The sequence below is a fragment of the Plectrocnemia conspersa genome, unplaced genomic scaffold (assembly GCF_051122295.1).
Source record: "Plectrocnemia conspersa isolate PC_06_02 unplaced genomic scaffold, ASM5112229v1 ptg000009l, whole genome shotgun sequence".
In the NCBI taxonomy this organism is placed as follows: Eukaryota; Metazoa; Arthropoda; class Insecta; order Trichoptera; family Polycentropodidae; genus Plectrocnemia; species Plectrocnemia conspersa.
The window spans coordinates 24,612,736-24,637,207 of NW_028277173.1; the positions used below are offsets into that span (position 1 = coordinate 24,612,736).

The window sequence follows — 24,472 nt, forward strand, 5'->3', positions numbered from 1 at the left end:
CAACTTATTTACATTAATTGTTTTATGTAAATGTAAGCATATATTATAAATATTAAGTGACATAGAAATCGGGGTAATAGCGAACACAATTCTAACATTAATATTTTACAGAATGCGATAGCATAGCGTTTTCCAACTCAAGAAATCTTGACAACAAAAAAAATATCGTTTTATTTTTTTTAAACGTCTATTTGGAGGGGCCAGAAATCACAACTAGAAAATCAATAATAGTGTGTAAAAATAATTAAAATATGAATTGAGAAATAAAAAATTCAATTCATTACGGGGATTTACTATTATTTAAAAAATAAATTTAAATTACCCAGATATTATTTTCAATTGTATTCTGAAAATAAAACGCGTTAAGCGACTTACTCGATAAAAAAAGCTCGTAACGCCCGTCTAAGAGTGCCCCGTCGGATTATATGTATTCCCAATTCATTTTTATTTCTTGGAATTTGGCAAAAGCAAGGTTGCCTTACACAAAAACACGTGCCGTTGTTTTCCAAGTAAAAATATTTATATATAGGTTGTCAACGGCACAGATACTTATACATAGCCGTCACGGTTTCACACCATCGATCCCATTTAAGCACATCGGTCCCGGTCTTATCGAAATTGTCCTGGTTATATATCATTTGGTCTTGGTTTCATAAAAATTTCGAAATTACTTTTTATCTGTCCCGGTTTAGAGTTTCATAAATATGGTAACCTTATTTATATAGTGTATAATATTTCTTAATCCAGTTCCTTGGCTTACGCTATCTACCTTTATTATTTTTCTATTTATATTTTTTGAGAAAAAAAAAACATTACATTATAATATTAGTTCAGTTTATTTAGTTTTCAAAATTTATTAATTAAGATTTTTACTTACCGGGTTAAAATGATTTTTGTTCCTTTTGCGATATTTACTTTTAATCATCGGATGATAACGGGTGGTACTTAGATTGGAGATAAAAAACATTTTCACTTCGATCGTCAGATTTGGCACTATCAAGTCGTCATCTTGAGTTGGAATTTTATCGATTTTGCAACCACAAAATGTCGAAAAATTTATTTGTGAGAAATGTGATTATAATAATTATAATATTTTTTTGTGTTTTAATGCAAATCAAGCAATGATGAATATATTATTTATATAAATATTGTATTTATTGAAATTATTATCTACTGTTTTCAAAAATTCTATTACATTATCATATTTTGTAACAATTTAATTTCTTTAGACCTGAATTTTTATTTTTTATAAAAAAATATTTTTGTTAAAATATTTTATTGAGTGCATTAAAAGGGCAACATTTTTATTTACTATTTAGTACATTTAATGGGCATAAAACTTTTTTTTTTGTAATTTGAAATAATATGTTGTACATTGTAATGTATTATATAAAAGGTCCCGGTGAAAATAAATCGAAAATGGCTTAAAAAATAAGCAATAAAGTTACTGTACATTGCAATGTGCAGTGAGTCTGAGAAGGTTAAAGACTGCCTCTTAATTATTTAAGCATATACGATTATAGTACACAATGAAATAAAAAATATTTAAAATTTTTAGTATTTTGCTTACTTTGTGTAGGCCTATTTATTTATTATGACAAAAACTAGGCTGCACTGGTAACACTGATGTGACAGCGGGGGCGTATTATAGTTATTATACAATGAATATTTTCTTTTATTTATTATAATAAAAATCACTTGAACATATTTTGGAGTTTCAGTTCTTTATTGTATATTTCATATACAGTTTTTAAATTGTAAAATTAGAGTGCATTTTATATTTTAATTAAAATAAAAAATACCACCAAAAGGTTTTGCTTTGATTCACAAATATATGTACTATTTGTAAAATAGAACAATTTTGAAGCAAAAAATTGAACAACGTTCATTAGAAAATTGGTAAAAGTGGCAGTTTGAGAAACACATGCCTAGATTTCAGCGATACGAACGGGAAATTGTTGATCACACACGACAGTACACATTTAGCTGGAAAGCGCAATAGTTCCGATATGTAAATTACACTTCGATATTATTTATTAAAATTATATTATTAAAACGTATTGTATATGTAGCAGAATATTATTATATATATGTTTAACTTTATACTTTTTCATGAGTAGCAATAATGTAATAATTTCTTCGAGGATGAATAATATGGGCTGTTTTCCCAGCAAAACTGCTACGTCTTCTCAAGCTGCGAAAGATTTTCAAAACAACATTAAAATGATGCAAAACACAGTGAGTTATGTATTTTTATTTATAGTTACGTAGTGTAATATAGTGTCAATATTATATTACTCGAAGGTTGCAATTAATCAAAGTCAACATCAATCTCGAATGTTTCGATGGTAAATAATGGTAAATAAGATAATTTGCAAATCATTGTATTGATTTTAGCACACATTTGTTGTAACATATACAGGTGTATAAATATGATATTTATGTTGCTAAAATATGCATAGAGTTGAATTGCCATTAAATAACATGTTTTTCAATGAATATTCTAAATTTAGAATGTTAATTCAATTTTAATTTAAGACATGAATGTTCTTGTTTTTCGATGAATAAAATATATGTTATATATTTTTATGCAAACATAATGATGAAAATCATTATGGCACGTAATGTTTTTCTTTGTATACATACTAAATGTACTGTATTGTAAAGGGAATACATAAATAAAACTTTTTTGAGGTCTTTAAAATGTTGTTTCTTTCGTTCATATTAGCAAAAAATATTATAAAACAAATTTATGTTTTTCAACTAAGAGATTTTTGGTTACGCTCTACAACAAGATTTTTGCTATACAAATACAATTTATAGGTTGGATCTTTTGTATCAGATGATGGGATTGAAATAGCTGGTTTTGAAAGTAGGGGGGAGTCTTGGCTGGAGTGGCAGGTTGAATTATTACCAACTGTGTTCTGTCGTGACGATACTGGACGATAAGTTGATGTGTCCTTCGAGTTTTTAGAACACCTTCCTCTGTTTTACAGTATGCCCGTCTATCTCTCTGCCCATCTCTGACCAAGTGTCATCTTTAATACTGCTGGTTCAAAGCTGCTATGTCGAATCGCATATGAGGATGATGGCAGGCCAATTGCATCGCCTCTTGGACACATCCACAAAATGTCTGTACGTCTTAAAAGTGAAATATTAAAATGGCCACTTTCGACTTACAACGATCGTTGTTACAAGGGTGTAAAGAACTATAGTCAATTTGCATTGTCTATCGTGCATCCTTTCCATTTAAAAAGGTATTTTTTTTCAGTATTTATGGGGGATAACGAGTGATTAGCGTGTTTATAGCAAGGTGACTAGATTTTAAAAATATCAAAGAAGGATACTAAAAATAAAATAGGTCATTTCAAAAAAAAGGAGGTCAAATAAGGACAAAGGAGAACGTCTGGTCATCTTAACTAATAGGCAGTCCGTGAGATATTAGCAATAAATAATGCAATTGCTTAGCCCCCAGATCTCTCTTCCATTATTAGACCTTACTTTGAGACAATATTTCCTTTTATTATTTCGAAATGGTGGTTAGAATGACTTATAAATTAACTGTGGTGCAAGTGGTTGAAATTTTCACAGATTATATGCTGATTTTGGTTACATCATAAGTTCATAGTTTTTGATTTTTCAAAATAATTTAAATTGTGTTATAAAATTTATGCTATTTATGTTATGTATAGTGATACATATATTTTTTTATTATAATTGATTACAATTAATAATAATTAACATTTTAGATTTTTATTATTGAACTATAAGGTATTAAAGAAAAACTAATGCATATGTACATATATGAATTCTGAACTTATGTAGCTATACATATAAAAAATAATATTTAATATTTTTACAAAAATGTATTACTTTTAAGTGCTATAATTACAATCTAAATAACAAAACTTTAAATGGATCGAAATGTACTACGTATCAAAGTTGATCATAATCAACCATATTAACGTTTGTCAAAGCAAAAGTGTTTTTTAAGTACAGGAAATGTGAATAAAATATTTTGTTTGGATTTTTTTTGACACAAAACGTGCGCAGTTTCTGCAAATAGTTTTTTGGTAATTATGTAAAGGTTAATACAAAAGGCGTTGAAAAATAACACAAAAAATCATAATTTCTGACTACCAATGAATTTTAAGAATCACTTTTTTGATTGATGGTATGATTTTTCAGCCAGTTAGACGCTAGAAGATTTGTTTTAAACCTAATTTATTGCGCACTAATAAATCTCTCATGTCGATATATCTATGTACAATAAAAATGCAAATTTCATTAAGTGAATCGTAGAGTTTTGCAGTGTTAAAAAAATTCTCTGGTCTCTGATTCTTCGTGTTCAGTCAGTAAGTCTTTTTTGCCGAAAGCAAGTTCATGTAGTAAGTGATGCTCATCTGTGAGTTCGTGTTGTAAATATTGCGACAAATAATCATTTGTAATATAGTTTAGTTTCGCCTTCGGCACATCCCTTAGGGAAAGCTTAATTTACAAGGTGCAATTTTTCAATAATTACGAAGGATAAGTACAGCAATAACAATGTATTACCTTAAGGCGTATGAAGAAACGGTTTAAAGCAATTTTATGTTATGGTAATTTGAAAGTCTGCGTGATTATTGTGTACAATTCTTGAGTGTTCCAAAACTCTGATTTCACTCGTTTTGTTTAGCCAAACATTATTTTTGTAGCTTTCTATAGTAACATTCATGGAACCACCAGGCACTTTGCCAGACAAAAACATTAGAATACCCAAAAAAAATAAGAACAACTAAACTTACAGTGGCCATACAGACTTTTGTAGCAAAAACTACTATACAAAAACAACACTTTGCTTTTAGCTTTAAATCTATGACATCATTTGGAACGTTTAAGAAAGTTTTCAAAAAAAAATGATGTTAATAAAGCACTAGGAATTACGCTTTGAGCTTATTTTTAACTTTAAGGTCGGATATATTTTGATCAACATATGGATGTGTAGATAAAAGTCAGCGATCAGTTGACCTGTTTTCGCGATAAGGTTATTTCACTGACTGTATACCATATAAATATATAAAATAAAAATCCATCAGCAGCATAAATTGTATATCAGCTACATATTTAACGAGTGGTTGAAATGCGCGCGATAATTACAAGTTTGCATGTGTTGGTTCGACGAACGTTGAGATTAACGGTTCTCAACATTAAAAAAAAATTTTTTTTTTAATGAATAATTCACTTATTCGTGTGCGGTAGAGAAATGAATATAGAAGCCTATCGATTTTTTCAATGCAAATATTTATAGAGCAATTTGGTCCAATTAGGGGCGGGTAGGTCAATATTTATTTTCGTTTTACTATAATCATTATTGAAATTTTAGGAAGAGACCGTGGTTCAAGCTTACGTAAGGCTCGATAATACAATAAACGAAATGGAAAAGAACTCACCGGCTCCGCGTTTGGCAGGACTAGTTCCATTATTGCAGATTTCACAAGAAGTAAGTAGGATCATATAAAATAGTTTATATTATTTGTAATTATCTCTTTTCTGCATATATATAAATATACAATTTAATTAAACTCTCCATTTTTTGTATTTCCCAATTTTATTGTTTTTAATAAAGTAGATATATACAGGTGGTCGTTGACTTTCGTATCTAATTGTTTCCTGAAATGAAAAACAAAGATTTTTGATTATTCCCAAGCTGCTAGTATTATAAATTAAATTGTTGAAGTTTATGCAAATTGGGTGAATAATTCGAATAATCGAATATTGAGAACTCTAGTTATATATCTAAATTTGAACTTGAAATAAACTCGCTTGATAAAAAGTTAGTCTTAAGAATAATTAATTATCAGCTTATATGTTTTTCTTGTTAGTCAGTCAAGCTTGTATTTGACAAGAAACTTGATATAAATTATTTTTACGCTTCAGTTTTTTGGACGAACAAATTTGTGAAATAAATACATATTTAGATACGCGATGGGTAGTTAGTGACGTGGCTCTGCATTGAAAAATTTGTAAGACGTATCGAAATTCAAGATAACCCTAGCCAACTTAAGTTAACGATATAGTTAGAACAAATCTGAAGTTTGAAGTGGGAATTTAACTTATTTAGAGCCTAAAGTTCCAGGCTCATACTAGGTCAACTATGTCGATTTGGCGTAAGATTCAGTGGTAGCGAGTTCAGGGCTGAACTTTGGTGTATTAACAAGTCTATACAATAATAATAATAATAAAAAGCGCTTTTATGTTGTCGAATAAATTAGAGAGCAATAAGTTTTCAGTCAATCATGGGTGATTTGCGCGGTGCTGAAATCTAGTTTATATATTATAATATTTTCTTGCACCTGTAGATGCATTGCGTTTTAATAATTGAAAATTTTGTTGCTTTTTTGTGTTTATGCAAAACGGTCGATTATTTTAAATGACGCATTCCTTTGTCATTTGAACTGTGCCAGGTCGCAATAAATCTAGTTTTAAAATTATTAATTGCACAGGAAAGGAAATTTTAGTGTCATACCGCCGGTACATTATCATCAACATTATTTTCTTGTCATACGTTCAAATTCTGTTGTTTTTAATACATAGTTTCATGACTTGTCGCATATTGTAATATTTTATTACATTACGTTCCTACTTTTATAATTTAATGTAGGTACGCGGAAGAAGGGATGATAATCGCACATTAAAAATACTTTTTTTTAAAACAAAATTATAATTTGTAAATTAAAAATATATATAATACCTTTATATACTACTTAAGAAGTAGGCTATATTTTTGTTTTCTTTATTGCAGGAAATTATGAAGTATGAAGAAGACTCGATACGAAACTTACAAGAAGACCAAAACGATGACCCTTTGACTCAAGTATTTTTGTAATCTCAAACCATCCTTTCTTCAATGTATAATGTTTGACTATTTTAGGTGTTGAGCGATTTAAAATTGTCACAGAGTCCGCACTTAGCCTCTGAACACGAAGAGTTCGTCGCTAATATTAACAGGCAGGTCAATAAAACACGTAATTACTTTTCTATTGCTTTTGGTGAGTCAACCACATAGCGTGTCCTATTTACAGGCTATCAACAAAATTATAAAAGCGCTAATGGAGGCAAAGTTCGAAGAGCTGAAGAAGACAAAACTAAAATTGGAAGAGGATGTTGAAAAGTTACAGCTCACGTATAAAGAACAAGACATTCTTCTAGGTACTCTCCCATCCTTCCAGATTTTTTTATACGCCTTGGCCATGATAGGAGGCACACTTTTAAATCTTTTTTCACAAGTATGACATATAATTATTCAGCTCAGATTATTTTTTGCGTTTTTATTTAATTATCAATTGCCGTGAATTTGAGATTAAAATAAAAGTCAGAGAGCAAACGTAACTTAATGAATCTAATCTAATTAATAGTTGTAAAACAAAAATATTAATCAATGCTAAAATGGGCTCGGCAGCACCGAGAGTGAACACTTGAAGATTGAGTGAAAATTATTTACTATGAAACCAACTTAAGAGATATGTCTAAACTCTCGTTTGTAAAATTTATTATTGATAGTTTAATTATTTTTGCATTAGGGTATATAGTACATGCATTAGGGTGTTCACTATTCTGGCCAAGGCTTTGTGTATAGTTGAATTAAACATTTTTTGATAGAAAAGGTTTTGGGTAATCAATACGGGAGTGTCGATGAGCGTTCTTTGGAAGCAGCTCTTTCAAGAACGCGTGCCTTGAGGGATACGTTAGCAGTTGGTGCAAGAATTTGGAAAAATGCTGGAGAAGCTGCTCTCAGAGCTCATACGCTTGCTTCTTCAGCTCTTTTATCTTGGCAGCTCACATCACAGACTAAGTAAATAATAACGATATACTCTTCAATCAATTTGAAATCCATGTTTGTTTATATTTTTGTTCAAGGGATGTTTCCGAAAGGGTCAGATTAGGGATCGAAGCCCGAAATGGAATAACAGCAGGAGCACAGGAAGTTAGGGCTGCTCAAAATGCCCTTTCAGACGCACCCTTTCCCCATTGCACGGCCAGGCAGTTACAAGCCCTATCGTTGACCCTTGACTACATGTTCACGGATATGTATTCGAATGAGAGGTAATTTATAAAATTGTTTATGTACATATCTATATTATTATAAAATTTTTTATAAATATTATATAAAAAAAACAATATTTTATTACGCTTATATTACAATGTACATACCCCCCTTTTTATCATGGTTTAATTATTTCTTAATTTTTTTTATTCAGTACTCTTAAATCAGTCTTATTTTAAGGTTTATACTAAGGGAACTATATACAATTTTGTTTCTCCTTTTCATAAACCAACACTACATTTTATAAAATATTTATAACTTTACTAATTCACCCTAATATGGAAAGGATTTTTTTTTATATTGAGTACTATCTGATAAATTATGATCAGTTAACGCTAGATATTTTTTGAAACAAAGTATATAATTGTATTACCAAAATATTTGGTGTTGCGTGTTGGTCTAAAATTTTTTGTGTTCGTAAGCGAAGGGGTAGAAAAATCAAGTTTTGACTTGTAGAAGTTCCTGATTGGAAAAGTATTAAGGTTATAAATATATTGGTTATACATATTTGCACTTATACATATAATATTTGAGTGTTAAGATAGGTGCTTCGCTCTTTCCTATTCTTGACCGTTTGATCAACGTGGTGCTTTAGAGTGGAAGCAGACTATTTTAATATATGTTACTTTTCTTATAATAATTATTTTGTAAAACGATCATAATTATTATCATTAAGCACTTATAATTCAGGTACTAGCTATGCACATTTTTTTTAAGGCTCATTTGAGTGGTCCTAATCCACTCGAATAGGCAATCGGCACATGCGTTTGTATAACGCCGGCATAAAAATACTCTTTCTTGGCTCTTTATTTGCATTATTCCTTGAACAAATAATTGTTATTAATTTATTCTCAAGGCAAAGTGCCAATGCAATCATTAAACCTGATGTTTGCTTAACAGTAAAACTTTTTTTTACGATTTTGGTTAGGTGTTCATGCAAAAAATATTCAACTGCTGGTCGTATCAAATCTTGAGTTAAGTTATTGGCTGTTCTCTGGCGATTCGTAGCTATGGTGGGGCGGAGGGGCGGGCTGCCCCGGGCGGCACTTGCTTGGGGGTGGCATATTTGCGATGAGATCGTCTAGTGTGATTCTTAACCCTGAATGCACTAAAACATATATAAATCCACGAATAACAATATCTTAATAATAACCAATTTATTATTTTAAGAAATGCTGATTTTATGACCCTGCAAAAAATGTATGTGGGGGTGGGGGCGGCGGCAATTTTAAGGATCATTCTGGGCGGCACATACCCTAGCTACGCCACTCAATCAAAATCAAAGTATACTTTTTGGCTTCTCAAGCCTGACTGAGAGTAATCCTGGACTGGCAAAGTTTGTATCTTTATATCCAATGTAAATCTTTGAAGCGAAGTACTGACTTTTATTTTGAGTATTGACTATATGAAAATATGATAGATAATATACAAAATTGGTAAATTGTGGTTTTTCCAAGTTGTATATATTGTAGATAGTGTTTCTTATCTAAAATTATTTTTCGAGAATATTTGGAGAAAAATGCCAAATTCTCGAGAATTTTCACATATTATTTTTTGTTAAAAATTAAATATGTACGAATATTTTTAAATGTTTTACAACCACTACATTTTTTATCAGCCGCATAAGAAAAGGTAGGTCCGCACCAGATGTTTGAAAATATGTATGTTTGAATAGGCAGATTGCAAAAATGTATGGAGGCTTTCCACAAGAGTTATGCTATAAAATTTGCCTGACGGTGAACTTAATTTTTGTTTTATCAATAATCCAAAGGGATTTTTTTTATCTTTATCTTGTTCGAAATTTTAAAAATATAAAGTAGCAATTGCTGTTATTGACAATTTTATGGAATTCCTTCGTAACTAGACGCTCTGTAATCAATCGAAGTGGATCGATCCGTTCTGGTCCTTATAACAAATCATCATCCCATTATTTTTTTTTGTTTTTAACGACGATCTAGTTCTCTGTTTATAAATATTAAAATTAATTTTTAAGACTAACAATTAATTTTAATCTATATTTAATAATGAAAAAAAAACACTGAATAATTTGCGATTCTTATATAAAAATGTCGAATCACCTGATTCAAAAAGTGACATGTAAAACTGATAAATATATGTTGACATAAATGAGGTAATTGTGGACGAGTTTTTTTTGTTCATAAATGTAAATAGTATTAAGATTATCTTGTAATTATAATATTTTCGAAAGCTTCTCGATTATTAAAAATAAAATTAATTTAATACAAATATAACGACAGGTTCTAGTGATAATCGTAGAAAAACATCATTTTTATCTCATGTTATGTTAGGTATCAACACACCACGAGGGTATTTTCTGGATTTTCCGAGCGCACTTTGTCACTGGTCTCTTGGATAACCAACGTAAGTTATCAATATCACGATCCGTAACTTTAAATTGTTAAACTTTGAATCGCTTTATCTTGCGCAGATACTGAACACAAGTTTGGAAAAGGACCTCTCGGAAGTGGAAAAGGACCTCAACGGGATATCGGACCAACTTCGCTCGGTCAGGGTGAACTTGATAGTTGAAAAGGGATACGGAGATGTCAGATATAAACCACCTCAAGAAATAAACTTTTAAAAGGTAGATTAAATAAAAAAGTTTTTTATAAGAAAGGTAACATTTATTTGTTGTTTTTTTTTGTTAAGAAAAGCACAAGTATTTCAATATAATCCACATAACATAGACATGTCGATAATGTTTCTTTATATATGTATGTATATTTTTATATAATATAACTCTAGCTACAAATATGAAATGTGCTCCTTTTTTATTAATAATTTTATTCGTCATACGTAAAAAACATTCAGTATACAACGGAGAAAATATCTTCAATAGCTATACAGACCCTACTGTTTTTTCGCTTATACTTATAGCATTATATATGGGACGCATCGTGATTATGTAATATATTCAGTACATTGTATTGATTTTATGTCATCATCATCTTCATCGATTTAATCTATACAAGTATTCTAATAGTAAATTCGCTTCAAGTGAATGTACATATATAAAATATATATATGTAGAGACACACAAGAATATATGTATATAATATTCCGAATAGGGACGTTCTGTTTCCTTATGTAGTTACTATGTAATGATGGGGGAAAATACAATAGAACACGGTTATAGCAAAATATAAATGCATCATTGTTTGTGGTTAACTTAGAATGATACGCGAAGATACGATAGATATGTAAGAATAATTGTAGCGTCGTTTGTGTTGGTCGTGGTGTATTATTTAAAATAAATTGTGATAACTTAATATATAAAATAATAAGTTAAGTAATGATTATAACCAGCGGTCCAAAAAATTGTTTAAGAATATAGAAAATCATCTAGTTTTAAATTTTATTAAAAAAATTGAGCAACCATTAAATTTCTCTATGTCTAAATGCTTGAATGGTAGTTCTTGAAGAAATTATCACGAAATTTCTCGCTGCGCGTTCAAATATTAAGGCATTTTCTTCATAGAAATAATCAGTCCTCGTAAAAATAACAATAACTAAATCACGTGAATCGTTCTACAAATTTTAGAAACCACTGGATCAAATCATTACTGTGAATTTTGCTTTATCTGTTAAGGTACATGAATATTAGATAGGGACAGTGTATTTTTAGTAGCGGCTCTTTACAGGGATATTAAAACAGTCCATGTACCTCTTAGATAAATATAGTGTTAGTTAAGCCATGCCGTATATTTTATTATTACGATTTATTTGGCAATACATATAATACCTTAAATAAACACACAATAAACTTAATATTTTTCAACTAGAGTACAACAACGAACGTTTGATAGAGATACAACAATGTTTTTTTTTTATAAAAAGAAAAACGCTATGTACATAAATATAATTATTGTTTAGTAAAAATATATAAACAATCATGATACTAAATATTTATTTTTCTTCATATTTATATTGTCATTCTGCACTTTGAAAGTTTACAACCTTAGGTTCATAAAGTACTTAGAAGAACACTCTAACGATAACGTCCGCGTAGTTTATAACATAAACTACACCCAATTTCGAAAGTTGTTTAACTTTTTTAAACTTACACTTAACAATCCCTCCTCATATTTATGAAACATGTCCATAAGCAACATTCGGTTATTATTAATACAGGACCATCAAATATTCCGTAAGCCACCTGAATTCATACTTTTTTAAATATAGAATTATTTTGGTGACGGAACTTTACAAAAACAAATCCGAGGTCTAGTCATTATTATTATTAAAAAAATCTAAATAGGCGTTAAAGAATCGGATTTTATGGTATTAATAATACATCGTCCTTAGTTAAACCTAACATTATCGAAAATACTCGCAAACTAATACGATATGTGGCTGCTTAGATTTAACATTGATATGTGGAAGGACTATTTGCTAAGAACTTGACCGATAAAACAATACAAGAGTCGCCTTTATCCATTATAATTATTAATATTAGTATTATTCTAAAATTATGTATAATAAAATACATGATATAAAATATGCCCTTTTCTGAACAGCGTCTTACTGATGAACTTAATTTTAGCAAACATTTTTTTATTTTATTATCCACATTTATATTTTGTGCGAAACACCAACGCTTTGGTAATGAAACATACTTTTGTTGATGTCGCTTACTATGCAATAATGTATTAGCTTCTTTAGCTCCTTAAACCTTATGTATCGTACGCTGCTTATGACATCTGAAAATTTAAAGAGGCAGTCTTATAAGCATGTAAATAATTAGATACTTTTTATCAACATGTAAATCTACTAACCTCACTGTCAAATAAAGCACCAACAACATAATGACTAATGAAGCAGAAGCAATTCCAACTGCAAGTGCAGTATGTTCATCGGACATCTTCCTTCCTAAAATAAAATAAAATAAAAGTTTGTATGTTAATTTAGTAATGGTTTGTTTTAAAGTTAATTTAGAAATTCAATTGTAGAAATTATTAAAGTTTTTTTTCATCAGCGTAAACATATGATTTTGCGTATCCGAGCGGACAGATCATTAATACTTTCGAAGCACCTGCATAAAAACTGGTTCCTGTCTAAAACGAAAGTCTAATAAGATCCGTATTAAACAATAACAAAGAGTCCGGTTCCGTCCATACTATTGCATTAGTGAAATGTTATACTTTTCCCAAATTATCAATGGTGTATGGAATGACTTAATAATTTGAATCACCTTCAGATACCATAACAGACCTAGTTTTTGGTCAACAGCGAATATCTTCAACGAACAGGTACTAAGTACATTCTATAGTATTATCTTTGCAACCAGATTTATATAATATTGGACAAAAACAATATTTTTACAATAGTTCTACTTCAAACCTACAGATTGAGGACTGGAAAAGACGCTAGACTCCTTCGCTAAGCTAGACGCTTTGCTTTCCAAACAATAGAGCCATATTAAAGAATGATATAAACTAAGGTATAATATATAACGCGAATCGCGAATAAGTTGTTAAAGTGACACGCGCTCCGCGTAACGAAGCCGAGCATCTTTAGCTGCACCTTCACTCGAATGTCAGGACAGAAAAATAACCACACCGGATCATTTGATATTTGTCATTAAATATACATAAGCATTTTATGCAATACCTGTAAACAGCAAATAAGTCTTTTCTGGTTGATCATCATTGTGAATATAATAATCATCTTGCTCTTGGTCCTGAGTCGGTGTAGGTTCGTCATACGTGTTCCACTCTGACATGTCTCTGTTCAGTTCAGATTCCGTAACGTTGCAGTTTGCGTATTCAAACACTTCATACCTAAATAAACTACATAGTTTAAATAACAAAAGTGGCAATACTTCAAAATTATTTTTTAAAAATATTACTTGAAAACTGGACCAGTCGGGCACGGAGGTCCTGGCGGTTTGAAAGACACCCTCTTTCTATAACGCACACCTTCCACGTCGCAGGATGACCAGTGACTCCACGGAGAGTGCCTGCAGTCGTCATAGCAATCTACGAAGCAGGACACCTATGACGATACAACGACAACAAAAAACGGCACGTGAAATATGTTTTTTAAAAGTGTATTCAAAAGCTGCAAACCTCGGTTGAAGTGTGCTTGAAGGTAGCTAGTTGGTTAGCGCAGCGCGACAAGTGTACTTCAACTCCGTCCGGCTGACGGATGCAAGTAACGTTGCGGTAGTTCACTCCAAAACCGCACACTGCACCAGTTGCTAGCTCGCCCTGGAACACAGTGGAATGTCCTCAGTTGCGAAACTCTCGGCAGTCAGGCACCGTTTAAATCCTCGAAAAAATCTAGAGTGGTTGTCAAGTGGAAGCATGTAGCACACGTAACACACTTTTCAAGGAATGCTATATTCAATTGTGGTCTATATTTATTATAATTTTAGGAATAAACATATAAGGGTAGGAACTGACAAAATATGCTTACAGGATAGTAACAATAATACTTTTAAGAAATGCTCGAGATATTTCCGGGGCAATTATGTATTATTACAATGGATGTAATTTTCAAGCGCGTATGGTAAAATTTATTCCCTTTCGCTCGCTCGCGAGTTAAGACGAGAGCGAGTGAGAGATAGAGGCGTGCGTTATATGCGTTCCGCACGCTCGCTTCTTCTCACTCACTCTCGTCACTTAACACGCGAGCGAGCGAAAGGTAATGAATAATGAAATAAATGATCAAAAGGTAATGAAATAAATTTCACCGTACGCGCCTGGTAATTATATCCATATATAATTATGAAACGGAAAAGGTTGTTTCAAATCGATTGCATACTTTAAATGGATACTTAAATTTTTTAAAGATAAGATAAAAGATAATAAGTTAGGTATTGACTGTAGTCAAAAACGTCAAGGGATGCAGATAAAGATATTATTTCTGACAAGCAGATTTGATTATATCATAGCAGCAACTAGTTATAAAAAAGTGGTAAGTAATAAAGATAAAGCTATATTTAGGTTACATCCCTATAGCTTATTTTGCAAGTCGAGACACGTATATACAATCGATATGATCGAGATCAAATTTATATCAATTAAAATTAATAAGGTGAAAGAAATTTATCGGAATCTATTTAACAGAAAAACTACTGTTTGTGTATAAATAATGCACCAAGCAATGCATCTATTCGGCATAAAAACCACCTTTGAATCTCATCTTGAAAATTTCATTTACTCAAGGCATGAACATATTTCGTTGATCGAATATACATATAAGCGGTGTAATTGGCCAAGCGATTTTTATGATTCGCCGGAGACGTCTCGAATCAAGAATATTAAAGATCTGACACTTAGACCGAAGCACGAGAGACCTCAGCGGATCACCCGAGGATATCATTTCTCTACCAGGGCCTAGTCAACAAAAATATTTGCGACTCGATTATATTTCGTTTTGGGAAGTTATACAAATTTTTTTAATAATCCTAAATTTTTCTCTTTTTTTTCTTATTATATAAAATAGCATGTGTCAGAACAGTTTTTGAAAATATATAATTATGTATTCCTATTTTACTTTTAATACTTTTATTGTACTCCACAATTTGAAAGACGCTGTATAAATTAACTTTTGACTTAGGTATATATTATCGTATACAATCGATATTCTTAACATAGAAATGCAAATTATGTTCAAGAAACACTACCCTTTCCTATTTGTTATACTTACGTCTAACTGGCAACGCAACATGTGCTGCTTTCGCAAAGTGTAGCAAGGAGTTAATGGGCATGCCACTTGTTGGAGCAACTCGGTGGGGCACGGTCTTCCTGTAGTAGACGCTGGAGTTACCACCCTCCTAAACAAAAAACACCCCTCTATTTTAATACCATCCTTCCTTAAATCACAACTCGAGTAAGCAAATATGTTAACCTCATTCTCGCTATATAATTCTCGTCGGTTGGCAAAGAACCACACTTGCACTGCGAAAAGTCCCAAGTGGACCATTCCGATATTTCGCAATCAATCGGACAGTCCACGTAGCAGAACTTTTCCGTTGGTTCAACTGGTTTGGTAGATTGCTGTATAACGCAACAGTCATATTAGTATGTGTGAGTGAATAAGCTTATGACAATATGGTGTAAATCTTACATCACACAACGAGTCAGGAACTTGTCTTCCATCGCTTCTTTCGCAGTACACTTCCCTTTGTTGCATTCCTTCGCCGCAAGGAGATCCACCCAGCGGCAGGCAGTCTCCCCATGGAGTCGTCTTCCAAATGTGTCTGAAGCAAGTCCTGTTCAATAGGCAAGGTTGGGCTTGGAGTAGTGGCGGACAACGCTGAGAACTCACTGCTCGGGCAGCACCACGCAGTAGAGCTCTAGTGCGGTCTCTCTGCTCGTGTGGGTCGCATCTCTACCAAATATACATGAAATCATTTTTAATTCAATGACCTCTGATTATTATTATCAACAAAAATATATTTGATTCACATTAACTACTTTCACGTTGATATGCCATTTACTTGAAGCGAGAACAACATCAAACAAAAATACGCTCTCATATTTTGGAACACTCAAGCAAAGATTCAATATTCCGCTACTAAAATTAATTAACCGCTTGTATTAACAATACTTTTATAATTTATTTATGATCTTTGAGACACGCATTGTTTCGCGCAATGATTTTTATTAATTATCAGGAAGCGACCACAATGGTTTAGCTTATACAGATCACCCGGAATTGATGTTTATATTAATATTGAATTTAAGTACGATAAATAATCTAAATTAGCATACCTGTGAACATTGACTCCACTCACTCCATTCGCTCACGACACATTCACCAGGACAAGGCAAATGGCAAGCGTTCAGATCAGCTGGCTGAAGAAGCGGATCGCAAAGAGCATCGGCTACAACTCCTCCAGTTGCCACCTCGATACATCTCACAGTCCTATATTGGTCTCCAGTGCCACAGCCTCTCAGTCTATGCCTTGGAATGAGGCGGCAATCACTCCATCCTCCAGCTAACCAGGTGAACTGCTCGCAGGATCTTGAACATACCTAAATATACAAATGCGATTAGAATCTTTCAAGCTCCATCAACTATTCTTAATATACCTTAGTTTGAGCTGTAACACCGCACGGTCTTCCGCCTGTTGATGCATTAACTAAGATATTTCTAGTGCGAGTTTGTAGTCCGACACCACACGGAGACCCAACGCAAGGACCCCATGTACTCCAGCGACTCATTCTGCAATCGACTGGACAAGACAACCAGCAAGATTCTCTTACAAGTCCTTTCAATGCAGATTCTTCATCTGTACAAAAAAAACAATCAAATAACATTGCACAACTAGACTAGTGCGTAAAGATATTCACCTAATGATTCGGTATGAGCTCGGCAAGCTTGAGGTTCTAAACGATGTCCAGAAGAATCTTGGCACGATAGTTTCCTGTATCGTGCGCCTGCTCCACATTCTTTGCGCTTTCTACTGCAATTTGGATTTTATTGTAACGTTGAAGTTAGTTCAATACAAAAAAAATAAGGTAATTACTCTTGAGTAATATCCCAGCTTTCTAACGGTAATACTGAATCTGATTCTAGGATTATGCAAGAAGACCAAGTTCCGACCAATTGAGCGTTGACGTTGTCGCAAGGACAGGCGTGTCCTTCGAAGACCAGAGTATTAGAACAAGCAGAGTTGCTTAAAAGTTTTCTAGATCTAAAAAAACATACATAGTTAAATAAGAGTCTTATATGAATATCTAATTAACATTATTACCTTGTGCTATCTCCTGAACATTCATTTTCACACTTTGTCCAAGTTGACCAATCACTGAATTGACAACCAGTTGTGCAATCGACTGTGCAGCGAAGAGAAGATATTGGCATTTCTAATTCTGATTGTTCCATACAAACAGATGGTGGAACTTTATGGTGATGCAAAGAACACCATACGCCTAAAACAATATGATGTTTTAAAACATATTAGGAGTGAAAAGTTTTAAGATTCGGTTCACCTCTAGTCATCAATCCTCCTTCGCCGCACATAAGACCAGGTGGTAACTGACACGATGACCAAGCACCATGAGACCACTTTGGATCTGATGAAGATGTAGTGGGAGGACAAGCTCGCTTCTCTTTCAAAGCACCACACGGAGCACCATTACCAACAGGCTCGCGCAAAATCCATCTGGTCCTCCATTGACTAGCTCCTTCACCCAAATTGGAAGGACAATCTGACCAAGCAGACCATTCTGACAATTGGCAATCGCGTGTTGGCACAGGTGTGCAAGTCCTACTTGTCTCCGGGCGTTTAATAGGCGCACAGCTACAACATTAAAAAAATGAGCACATCATACAAATATATGAAAGCCAACAATTCCAACTCACTGTGAATCTTTGACTAGTCTATCATTATTCTCAACACACCAGACTTCTCTACATTGTATATAATTAGGAGGCAAAGTTGAATTCTCTATTGCGAATGTCTCAGGATCTGTCTTTTCAGTGACGTCAATCTATCAAAATATTAAATTAGTATCACTACCATTCCAAACGATCACTAAGATAGTATATTTACTTCTGGAATTGCAGGTGTAGCAGTGCACGGCTGCCAAGGTAGAGACAGCCATGAATATCCAGAACACGAGTGAGAGTTGCAAGATTCGGTTTGCATTAATTGGTCAGATAGCGGACATGGATGACCTTCTATAAAATTGGATTGTAAGTAAAGTGTGGCATTATAAGAAGCTTCAGAGTTTCATTACCTGGTCCAGGTGGTGCAATTACGGTGCGATTTCTGGATTTTGAAGGCCTGTGATGTCTCGTGGCACAAGTTCTACTGCAAGCAGTCCATGTGGACCACCCAGAAACGACACAATCGTGGGGACAAGCGCGTTGGCATGGCTCGTTTTCAGATGGTCTCACTCCAGCCCTGGCGCACTGCTCTTCATTAACCTCAATCTGCTTTAAATAACATCGTATAAACTGGTGTAAGAGCAATGCACAGCATAACATCTTTGAATGCTTACTCCTTGAAGATCAGCGCAGGTGACACGTCTGATGCGTTGTCCTGGGCCACACGGAGCCCGAGGTTCTAAAGGACGACATGGAGCCCAAGATCCAGCAATCCATTGAGTACAAGCCGGTCTTGAACAGGCTTGCACCTCTGCTAAAGCTCCGCATGGAGCACCATCGTCGGATGCTGCCACTATGACTCTGCGAGTCCTCTTGCGGTAACCTAATATAAATATGATTAATTTACAAAGTCTTTTATAACCTAATATAAATATGATAAATTAAAAAAATTGTATATGTGCGACGTGTCAACATAAAAAAATTCATCTGCTTTATCTCAGGCAAATCTAATGGTACATAAAAGTTCATACTAATTCTGTCATGTAACCAAAAAATGACTACGCTCTTTTTATGATAGTGATGGCTGGCGAAGTAAAATCAATAGCAGGTATTGCATAGACGAAATTCTTTTTAATATTTGTATATTTTTATTCAGACATATTTTTACCCAAATAGTCCACGGAATATGCTATATTTAACTGGGAAAAAAATAATAAGTAATATATTTTATCTCTGGCTTCTAGTTTAAAAATTTAGAGGGCATCCAGAAGCAGTCCATCAAAGACGATGTTGTTGTAGATTTATTGTTCCAAAAGAAAAAAGATTTTTCGAAAATATTTTTTTTTATAAGTAATGAAAATGTTTTGATTGAAACATGTTGTAATTAATATATAAAATATATGAAAACAATAGTTGCCATGGTGTAGTCATTAAGTTTGGTGAATTGTGTGAGCGTTACTCGGATATTTTTTTTGGTTAATTAATTAAAATAATAATAATAATGTCAACATCGGTTATACCGATATTGACTGTTTTTCTCTCGGTAATACCGGTATTATCATAATCCCTAGAGGCGATCTACTTCTCTACCAATATGCAAGATGTAAATAATATTAATATTTTAGCTCATAAATAAAGAATGCTTATTAAATATAAATCATTCGGAATTTAATTATTTCTTATGCTTGTTTAATCTGATTTGCTTTAAATATTGCAAATATTTTAATTGAGATTTCTTCTATATTGATATCTATTGATATATAAAAAAAAGTGGGATATTTTCAATCTTTTCAAATCATCGAATATCGCCTTAAATTGCTTTTTAACATTATTAATTTCGAGGATCGTTTTATTTGAGTCGAATTGAATCATATCAGGATATATATGTACATAAAAAATTTTTAATGCACGGGAAATTCTTAAATATCCTATTTATAAAACTTGCTTAAATAATTATAAGTTGTTGAAAAGTTTTTATAGAGCTTATCATATTTAGTAAATATTTATCTTTGCCTTGTAATTTAAGATTGCAATCACTGAGTTTTGGGTTGAAGTCTACTAAGAATGATATTTTATATAACAACTCTTTGTTTGTTAATTGTGATATCAGAATGAAATCTTTTTATCTCTTCTAATAACTTTAAGGACCTCAAATGGACTCGATTTCTGCTAAGCTAGCAAACATTAGTGTGCAACAAAAGTCCCTTATCAATATCCTCAATTTCTAATCTAAATAGGCATCTTAAATGAACACTGCCTCGTATAGAATTGATTATTTTAAAGATGAAGTTTCCATTACATTATGTGTAATAAGTCTCTTTGAACATAAAACTTGTTGGTGGATAAAAAGTTAAGATAATTATTATCTTGCTGGCATAAAGAAATAAAACCATTATTGCGACCGATCTGTCGTACACGAAAACAATTTATAAACAGGATATTTTATTTATATTATTAAGTTATTAAACACTGTATATATATATACATATATATTTTCCTCTTGTTTTTCCATTCGTAAGTATAAATTTAAGAAGTTGTTTTATTGATAAAAAATCTACAAATACCATCCGGATAAATATTATTAATTGTGCAGGATCTACCACATTAGTTTATTCCTCAAATTGTAATGAAAAGGCAATGTATTCAGTTGCCATATTATATATTTACTTCTTTTTTTAATTTGCCTCGTGATTGTATTTCTCGAAAGTTGTATATAATATATTTTTGTAATAATATTTTTTTATTTTTAAAATCTGATAAGAGTAAATCTGCAGCCGCCAAAAACGATTCTTTAATAAAATTTCCACAAGAAAATCCTTTTTCTATTTTTTATTAATATTTTGCACACTCTCAAAGAAGTAATGGTTACTCCAAGAGATTTTTTTAATAAATTTTAAAAACATATTAAATCTTTAATTTTTGATTTGCTTATTTTGCAAGAAAATGGTTAAAAAATTGTTTTTAAAATCCATCGATGGATTAACAGATTTTACGACGAATTTTAATAATTTGACCATTACAGGTTAGGTTATAAATACTGAAAATTTTATCAACATATCATTTAAAACGGCTTAAAAAAATAGAAAATATATTAGGCATGATATAAATGCCTTTGGACTTCTAAGGGTTAAGGAGTACCAGTTACCAGACGTGGATAAAATAAATAGCACGATTGAGATTGGTCCGGCTCTAAATATTGCTGTCACTATTTGAGAAAACATTACTGCCACTATTGGATATTCAAGACAAGAAGCTCAATACTTGGGTGCCGCATCAAGAGAGCGATAAAAAATGACTGCTCACTCTTTTTACTTATACGCAATAAAATATTTTTTTTCTTAAACAAAAAGGATAACAAAAGCAAAGACTAGATTTCACCCAAAGAATCATGTTATGTGTATGTATCGTATACTACAGGTTGCTGCCACCAAACAAAACCTTCTATTCCACTAAGTACTGCTCACAATTTAGCAAACTGAAAGAAGCAATCAACGAAATAGGGCCAGAGTTAACTAAAATGGCAAAGTGTTCAACATAATTTATTAAACCTATTTCAGATTTAATTTTATAAGCACGGCAAATATATGCAAATACTTAATTTTATAATTTTTCTTCATCACCTAAGATAAATGCCTTTATAAAAATAATAATTAACTCTCCCTGATTAAGTTGTAGAAGAGCGTACTCTTAATTGGCCCCAAGAAAATATATTAATGATAATAAAAAATTCACGACACCCGAGGCAAACCGCACCCTTTGCCTCCCTATAATCCGTCATTGTCTGTCATTATTTTATTGTACGCCATAAAGTGTTGCATTTGCAATTAAAACCAAAAGAAAACCTACTAAATATTATTAATATGCTCAAAAAGAAACGATATAAAACAACCTTTCTTTGTATTTTCTCGAATTATTAATGTATAAAACTTGTATAAGGGTGCTGTAATATTTCGGCCAAGACGGAACATAATTGGTACTGATGTTGATGGCGACGACAGAGACATGATAAAAAATGAGTAGTTAAGAATGAAGATGACACTTACCGTTAGTGGTTAATTGCTCCACCGGCGACATGGGACATCCGGAGAGGGGTTCGCACGGACCCCACGCGCTCCACTCACCGACGACGCAGTCCCTCGGACAAGGCACCTGAAAGTGTGGGTGGTCGTTTACGTGGGCGTTTTTTTTAATGATCCGACTTTTAAATATTCATTACCTCACACCGCTGAACGGTCAGGGGCGGTGGCAAGGTGGAACAGAACTGATCCGATACCGCAGCGCCACTCAGGCGACTGACGCAGTTAGCTCCGCGCCTCTGCGTGCCTCCGCCGCAGCGTCCGGCCGCAGCTCCACCTTCTGGCCCACCAGCTAGATTAATTATGGAGTTAATCTCAGCGCTGCACATACATATATCATGCCAAAAGTCTTGATTGACAAATTTTACTAATTTATAAAATATTTTTTAGGCTAAACATCCAGAAAATCAAAAATATAAAAACACTTCTGTCTTATTTTAAATTAGAAATAATTTCGTAAGCATAACCATTTATTTTTGAATAGATATTATTAAAATTTTGCCGTAAAATCTTAACGATAATTTTGGTATAAAAAAATTGAGATTAATTTAAATGTATCATAGTTGAAAGAGATGTGTGTTTCAACTTTGCTCAAGTTACAAATATCGGTCGACAGTAGATTAATTAAATACTAGCATCACAACACCTTTTCTCCCGCTTTTAACCGATAAGCGGCGCGAAACGATGATTCTCGTCTCCAACACAAATGTTAAGTTAATTTATGAAACGATGCAATTGTTACATCACGTTACTGCTATGTCTTAGTAAACATTATTACAAACAAAAAATTAAATTTAAAAACATATTTATTACACATTATATCTAATATCTGATTTTTATTATTTTAATATAAAAATAGATAGTTATTTTAACAATGCACAATAATTAAATTTGTAAGAAAAACATATAAATTTTTCAAGATAAAACAAGAAATAAAATATTAAAAAATGTTTTTCTAATAAATTGATGCTTAAAAAAAATTTTAACCAAAAAAGAAAAAAAATACAAATAATATCATAATTTAATCATGTTTAAATAATATTTCCTATACACCTAAGAATATAAAATCAAATTTTTAAATATAAAAAAACGATTGTCAAAGTTAGGTTAGATTTTCATTTATTTTCGAATTTATAAATTGAAGTTTAAAAATACTTAGTTTTATGAAATGAAGTACATGTGCTGTAAATATAAATAAAAACATATTATTTTATAATAAAAATGTGGTCATATAAACGTTTGAGTTAGGCTAGGTTAGGTTACGATATTTTTACCCTAACCTAGCCTAACTCAAAATATTTTTATGTAAATGTATTATTATTTTAAAAATTATATCACTTTAACCCTGTAAATAGTAAAACAAAATTATTTTATTATTTTAGCAGTATTTTAAATTTTAAATGCAATTATTTTTACTGAACAACAAAAAACATAATTAAAAAATGACTTTGATATTTTTATCCTAGCCTAGTCAACTCAAAATATTTTTATGTATATGTAAAAAAATATTTTATAAAATATTAAGCTATTTTAACAAAAAAAAAACATGTGGTTTTTTATATTTAACTACAAAAAACTGTAATTTTCATTAATAAATAACAAGCAAATTCTTATATTATATTATAATTTAAATTAAAGATAAATTATTTTTAAATAATTAAATAATATAATTGTGCTAAGTTATTTAATTTTTTAACATACCTAAAAATCGAAAAGAAATTTTTCTTTATTAAAAAAAATATGTTAAAATATTTTAAAATATTTTATTAAATCCAGTAAATGTGTATCTAAATTGATAAACATAAATAAAAACGTATTATTTAAAGATAATATGTTCGTATAAACGTTCTAGTTAGACTTAGTTAAACTACAATAGTCTACAATATTCTCACCCTTACCCTAGCCTAATACAAAATGTTTTTATGTGACTAGAAAATTCAAGAAAATCAATGTACACGTGTGTTTATTTTTACATAATATTTGAAATTGCTTTTTTTATTATAAGTAT

General features: G+C 31.7%; 2 protein-coding genes across 7 annotated transcripts in view; one reads left to right on the plus strand and one right to left on the minus strand.

Moving 5' to 3' along the window:
* Positions 1-1,973: 1,973 nt before the first annotated feature.
* On the plus strand, positions 1,974-10,863 carry synr (BH3-only protein sayonara). Its single transcript, XM_088192367.1, has 10 exons — positions 1,974-2,011; positions 2,121-2,238; positions 5,363-5,479; positions 6,782-6,853; positions 6,911-6,991; positions 7,062-7,188; positions 7,639-7,831; positions 7,897-8,082; positions 10,393-10,465; positions 10,533-10,863. The coding sequence occupies exons 2-10, from the start codon at positions 2,146-2,148 to the stop codon at positions 10,683-10,685; spliced, it is 1,095 nt and encodes a 364-aa protein (XP_088048493.1). The 5' UTR covers positions 1,974-2,011; positions 2,121-2,145; the 3' UTR covers positions 10,686-10,863.
* LOC148232379 (thrombospondin type-1 domain-containing protein 7B-like) overlaps positions 10,707-24,472 on the minus strand; it is a 39,818-nt gene continuing 26,052 nt past the window's right edge. For 2 of the 6 annotated variants that reach the window (XM_088192360.1, XM_088192361.1), the window contains exons 6-25: positions 22,605-22,756; positions 22,432-22,537; positions 19,063-19,271; positions 18,799-18,997; positions 18,612-18,739; positions 18,422-18,549; positions 18,049-18,359; positions 17,811-17,988; positions 17,583-17,750; positions 17,407-17,519; positions 17,146-17,345; positions 16,825-17,088; positions 16,178-16,441; positions 15,959-16,107; positions 15,758-15,884; positions 14,173-14,313; positions 13,953-14,098; positions 13,715-13,893; positions 12,880-12,973; positions 10,707-12,804 (exon numbers count right to left, since the gene is read on the minus strand). In XM_088192360.1, coding sequence (XP_088048486.1) covers positions 12,771-12,804; positions 12,880-12,973; positions 13,715-13,893; positions 13,953-14,098; positions 14,173-14,313; positions 15,758-15,884; positions 15,959-16,107; positions 16,178-16,441; positions 16,825-17,088; positions 17,146-17,345; positions 17,407-17,519; positions 17,583-17,750; positions 17,811-17,988; positions 18,049-18,359; positions 18,422-18,549; positions 18,612-18,739; positions 18,799-18,997; positions 19,063-19,271; positions 22,432-22,537; positions 22,605-22,756 — 3,290 coding nt within the window. In that variant the 3' untranslated portion in view covers positions 10,707-12,770. The remainder of the gene's footprint in view (positions 12,805-12,879; positions 12,974-13,714; positions 13,894-13,952; positions 14,099-14,172; positions 14,314-15,757; positions 15,885-15,958; positions 16,108-16,177; positions 16,442-16,824; positions 17,089-17,145; positions 17,346-17,406; positions 17,520-17,582; positions 17,751-17,810; positions 17,989-18,048; positions 18,360-18,421; positions 18,550-18,611; positions 18,740-18,798; positions 18,998-19,062; positions 19,272-22,431; positions 22,538-22,604; positions 22,757-24,472) is intronic. The other 4 variants (XM_088192362.1, XM_088192363.1, XM_088192364.1 and 1 more) reach the window with 4 other exon arrangements.